This window comes from Rhagoletis zephyria, unplaced genomic scaffold (assembly GCF_001687245.7).
Source record: "Rhagoletis zephyria isolate East Lansing unplaced genomic scaffold, Rhagoletis_zephyria_1.1 Rzeph_scaffold_22720, whole genome shotgun sequence".
Lineage (NCBI taxonomy): Eukaryota > Metazoa > Arthropoda > Insecta > Diptera > Tephritidae > Rhagoletis > Rhagoletis zephyria.
The window spans coordinates 1-5,863 of record NW_016179778.1 but is presented as its reverse complement, the minus strand read 5'-3'; the positions used below and the strand labels follow the sequence as shown (position 1 = coordinate 5,863).

Below are 5,863 nucleotides of genomic sequence, written 5' to 3'. Positions count from 1 at the left end.
GCCCAGTAGCTTAAGTGTTTCAGCGCACTAGACTGCTATAGTCGTTGGTGCACAACAATATGATGGGGAAGGTAAAGAAAACGTCACCTCGGTGGAGTGCAAGCAAGAAGTTGGTGGCTGCACTTGCAGCTTATTGCCTACTCTCTCTCTCTCCCTCTCTATCGTTTTGAATCTTCATGACAATGGAGCACTGGATTGCTGGACAGCAATGAAGAAGCAAATATTTCCGCCAAGCTAAGGAACTGTTTGGCATATACCCGTATTGCGAGAATGCGTTACATTAAGCAGAAGACCAAGTATGGTAATTTTGGTAAACGGAAATTTAAGTACATTAAACATTTTTTTGTTAGTACGAAGTCCCCTCCATCTTCATTTGTTGTGAAGAGTATAAAGGGAGCTCGTTTTTCATTATAATTTAGACACTATTTCGTGAAGATTCAATATCGGGTCTTACCACACAAGATTTGGTATAAGGGAAGTCGCAAAAAAGGCACTGCATTGAAAACTCATCTAAAGAGGCTTCATAAACTCCTTAATATAGTTGGGAGTGGATCTCTGAAATCTCGGTTATTTCATGGGATACTGCCCTCTTTATGTGAAGCTTTTAGACACTAATGACAGTCGCTTCGGCAAGCTGGGCGAAGAAACTCTGTGTATATGGAATGGTTTATCTTTTTACTTTCTCTTGAGAGACTTCGCTCTTCGCATACAGAGCCCTTCGCTTTAGCTAAGCAGTTAGTGTCTGTAGTGGTATTACAAAGGACTGATGCTTTTGGTCAAAGTGTTGCCTTGCTTGGTGCAACCACCTTTACCCAGCTAATCTAGTTCGCCTCCCTCATTCTGTTTTTCCCTGCAGGTCAGTATTTCCATTCGTAAGAGAAAGAGTCCGCCAAATAAAGGTCTCGGGCTAAATTTTGCAGAATATTTGCTAATAAATAGGTCCACTCTGGTGCAAGATCTTGTACATGACTAACTGCTTTGGACTAAGTATTCCTTGGCACGTAATCAGCGATAGTAGTCGCTCCTCCGATCATCGGAGTAACTTTAAGAAACCTGGGCTAATCTTTCTATCAAACTGAAAATGTCTAATTGGTCAGATTGGTCTGCAGACAACTTGTGGGATTGCTGAATGGCTCTTCTTACAGTACTGCATTCTTATCCAAGCTCCGCGCACACCCTCATATCATACAAACATAAATAGTGCGTCCTTTCCCGCGGCCACGCTGCCTGCAAAGGATTTTCGTAAGCGATGCAATTTTCATACTCACAAAAACAAAAACGACCGCAACTAATTAATTCCGCTTGCAACCATCAGTGCCAACAACACTGCTACCCTCCACCGCACCGACGCTTTCCACCGCCGCGGCAGCCATGGCTGCTGCCACATTAACATGTCGCAGCATCAGATCGCTGTCGGCTGCCTTGCCGATGCTACTCAAATTCAACACTGCAGCGTTATCGACCGACGTCGTTGTCGCATACTCGTGCGCGGAAAGTTTCAGAAACTGTTCGTAAGCCGAGAGACGTGCGGTGGGCGGCTCATCACCGCTAATTGCTTCCATGCTGGTAGCAGCACAGGAGCCCGCATGGAATACTTTGCTAGTCATGATGGCGGCGTTGCTGCTGCTGCTGCTGCTGTGGTATGGCGGTGGTGGTGGACGCTCGCTCAACAAACTGGGATGAGTAATGGCGCCAGGGCCTACACCAAGGCTTCCACGGCTGATGGAAACTGCATCTGCTGCTGCGCTTGTGCCTGACGTGTTGATGTTGCTTAAGCTGCCAAGCCTTTGCAAGTGTTGTGATTGTTGTTGTTGTTGCTGCTGCTGGTGCAGTTGATGCTGTTGTTGCGCATGCGCATGCGTATGCACCTGCTGCTGGTGTGCCAAATCTAGCGTTGATAATGTCGAGTGCGGGTGCGTAACCATTGCGGAAGCGGACGCGTTCGCACCGCCGTACATTAGCTCGTCTGATTGTCGATGGTGATGCTGTTGTTGGTGCTGCTGTAAGACAACTGTGGTTGCCTCAGCAGCGCCGGTGCTCATCGGACTTGGTGACGTCGGCGACTGTTTGATGTGGGTTATGGTGGGCGTGACTACAGAAGTGGCGCCACCCAATTCGCTACTACCACCGAGTCCCGAGCCGCCAACACCGCCACTGCTGCTCACATTCTGGCAATCACTGAGATTGCTTAAATAACGTGCATTGGTGTTGTTGCTGCTACTGCCGCTATTGTTGTTGGCTGCGTTGCCAACACCGCTGGTGCTATCGGCATTATCATGTGTGTCTTTTGTTGTTGCTGCTGTCGTCGTGGTGAGCGCCAAGCCGCGTGCACTCGCGCCGGTTACCGTGCCCTCGTCCATTGCCGTCGCCGCCAGGGAGCTACTGCCATGGCGGTCACTATCACCACACTTGCTAACGCCTCCTACGCTTCCTCCTACACTGCCACTGCCACCGAGGCCGCCGCCGCCGCCGCCGCTGCTTCTACTGTTGAATTCATTGTGTGTGGATAGATTGGGCAGTTGCAGTTCATGCTATTCCTTTATCAACCGATAAATGTGGTGCGTAGCGCCGCTATTCTGTGCCGCCACCTCGAACACGTACGCTATGCAGAGAAGGGTCTCTTGTGTGTCTCGCGCTTGCATCACCTTAACGAAGAGTAAGCAGGAAGATAATGAGGTAAGTATTACATGTCTAGACATATCACAGTACGTAGTAAATATGTATGTATATACCTGCAGTATTGTGAAGTTCTCCAGGACACTGTTCATCATATATCGCTCAGGCAGGTTCTTCAATTTCTGTATGAAATTTATCATATATTCGCACATCGGCGACCGATGTATGCGATATACGAAGCGACCATTCTCCAAGCGTGAGTATTCTGTTTCCACTTTCTCGACGACCTGTTTGCCAAACGAGCAGACTTTTGTCGAACACACGAGCACAACATTTTCGTTACTCTCATATCTAAAAAGAAAATATTTGTTAGAACACAGGGTTTTAAGGATTTAAAACTACGAAAAACCATTTGGTTGCGATACATACTGACTCGTAACGCCATAGAAATCTCCCGTCTCGCTGCCGGTTATTTCGGTATTCAAGTCTGCCCAACATTTAACCAGATAGAAGGCATTTTGTGGACCTTTTTCGTAGAGATCTTTAAGACCGCCTGATTTCTCAGGGAACTTATCGGAGATCTGTCGGATGTCAACAGTCTGTAGGAAGAAAATAAGAGTAGAAAAATTTGAAAATGGATTATTTAGCATTAAAAAAGTAATAATTTCGACAATTTTCAATACATCGCATTTAAAGCGAATTGAAGCCGGCAAGATGAGGTTAAATGAGAGAAGGCTCGCTCTGAGCAAAACTGGACTAAACTTGTCAAGTCAATTTACAATTAAAAAGGATTGGAATAAGTTGTATAACTACAGACTGTCGCCTAAGTGTTCGTAGTCCATACCTCCACTGATATCTATATACCATGGATGACCTGGCCCCATTGTTTAAGCTTCCGTGGATATTCTTGATGCGTATCTGCAACCTTCGACCTTCCAAAATAAATAAATGGAAAGGAGATCCTAAGATTGATGTTCTTGTTGACTTAGTCACGATTAGTTATAAAGGAATCCTTACGCTTCGCTTACCCAGTAAGCACCGACAAGTATTGAGCGAACCGTTACAGAAGGCATTAGGTGTTAAGGGAACTTAATGCAGCGTATTCCCATTGCCGGAGCGTTACTCAGCATGCCTGCGAAAGTCCTGGAAATCTTATTTAAATTTCGGTTGTGGATCTCTTTGGACAATTTCCTTAAATTCAGTAGTTTGTCCAATCAAGTTTTACGGACTCACAGTTTTGTCGACCTGGGTAAATCTTCGATTATGAAACAATTCATTAGGATAAAAAGGACACACCGAACCTTACGGGATCCCTACCCACTAACTACTCCAACGAGCACCTTTAAAACTCAACTCAACCTCCTTCCATTCGATCTTTATAACTAGTAAACTAAAGGTAGGCCAAATTGTAGTCAGAAAAAATGGAGTGACATCTGTCAAAAAACTCTTTAGCGTCTAGACTACTCGGCTCCTACTCTAGCACCTACACCCTCGAGAACGGCTGGCTTCCCACTTAATTGGATGTAGGCAGCAATTTTAATCTGAACCAATTTAAGTAGTAATTAGTACTCACCTCGAGTAGCGGATCGGAAAAGGACGGTTTGCCACCGAGTTGTACGAACAAGTGCCGGTGATACTGAAAATTAAATTCGAGATTAGTCGAAACACATTTCAAACAAACTGTATATTTCGTTAAAAAAAAAACCGAAACACTTACGATATCCTCTCTTTGTATTTCCATGAATGCCGAGAATTCCAGCAAACGGAATTTGTGCGTCGCTATCGCTCTACCCTCCCACGGCAGTTGTGCTGGCGGAAGTCCTGCTTCGATGTCACCAGACACGGCTGTCGATGGCTTGCCGGCGGGGTAGGGGGGTTGTGCGAATGGCTTAATGCTGTAATCGTAAAAACTACGGTCAATGCAAACAATTTCAATGTGTCAACTTGTTAAATATTTCGAGATAACTTACTCTTGTGAGGTGCTGGGCTGTAGACCTGGCTGCCAGAATTGCTGTGAGTTGGATGATGGATGGGGAGAAGAAGAATAGAAGAAAAAGAGAAATATTTATTTATAAGCGATAATATAATTTCAAGATAGACAACAACAACATTAATTCAGTTACAGTTATATGTAATAAAATAAAGTTAAATGAAAATACATACATACATACATCAATAAGTATGTAATTATGAACGAAATGTGCTAGCGAAAAGCAAGGTTTATATGAAGAGCCAACAATTTTTTTAGGGTTATGCGAGTTTGATGATGAGAGCTTTTAGCTTTGTTTGGTCTTAGCATTTTGAAGAGTAAGTTTATTATACACATACTAGTAACACAAAGTTGATACTTCTCCACTGATTATATAATAATGAGGTTCTTATTTATTTACATGTCCGTATTTATGTACAGTGACTCAAACGAGTGTTCACATGTTGATTTTTTTTTTTTAATATTTAAATGTTTTTCAAGCTAAAATCAATTTGTTATTTTTTTTTATAAAAATTTTGTTCATGCCATTTAAATCAAAATTTCTAGCTTTATACAAAATTTAGAAAAATTTAACAAATATCATAAAAATTTCGAATTTTTTATTTTTAAATTTTAGAACATTTTTGGGCTTGCTGACCGCTTTTGCGGTTTTTGTATATTACGCGCAATTTATAAAAACTGGCGGTATTGTGCATTTTATTCCATAAAAACATACGTTTGCATGGAAAAAGCGCAAAAATCCGTCAGCAAAAAAAATTTTAAAATTAATGAAATTTTTAGCGGCTAGAAACTTGCACGTTATTCTACTAAAATTTTATGGGCGTACCCAAAATCTTTTGAAAATTTCAGAATTAAAATTTTCGAATTTTTTAATGAAAATTTGTAAAATATTTCAACATTTTTTATAAAGTTTGAAACTTTGATTCATGTTTACTGGTTTGTCCAAAGCATGAAGAATATTTTTATAAAAAAAAAGAAAACAAAAAAAAACTTTGACTTGAAAAACATTAAGACAATTAAAAAAGAACACTGCTTTGAGTCACTGTATATGACGATTAACGAAGCCTTAACCCATATGAAATTTTTAACCCCAATTCAAGTTTTTATTATTGTTTACTGCTACGCTTTTCCGCTGCCCCTTCAATGCTGATGAGATGAAGCGAGCAATGTGTGTGTTGCGTTAGCGATGGACCACAACTATGGCGTAAGTATCGAAATGTTCGTGAAATATGGACCTTAACCTATGAATTATTGGCT

At 42.0% G+C, this 5,863-nt stretch overlaps 2 protein-coding genes across 2 annotated transcripts; both read right to left on the bottom strand.

Moving 5' to 3' along the window:
* Window positions 1–1,292: 1,292 nt before the first annotated feature.
* On the bottom strand, window positions 1,293–2,360 carry LOC108381490 (sericin-2-like). Its single transcript, XM_017637903.1, has 2 exons — window positions 1,869–2,360; window positions 1,293–1,820 (listed from the first exon to the last, which is right to left on the bottom strand). The coding sequence occupies exons 1-2, from the start codon at window positions 2,358–2,360 to the stop codon at window positions 1,293–1,295; spliced, it is 1,020 nt and encodes a 339-aa protein (XP_017493392.1).
* Window positions 2,361–2,371: 11 nt separating this feature from the next.
* LOC108381488 (protein scalloped-like) lies at window positions 2,372–4,648 on the bottom strand (the record flags this gene model as incomplete). Its single annotated transcript, XM_017637902.1, has 6 exons — window positions 2,372–2,645; window positions 2,733–2,967; window positions 3,046–3,215; window positions 4,190–4,252; window positions 4,334–4,511; window positions 4,587–4,648. Coding segments are annotated over 6 exons (822 nt in total), but the record flags the coding sequence as incomplete, so codon positions are not given.
* Window positions 4,649–5,863: the final 1,215 nt, after the last annotated feature.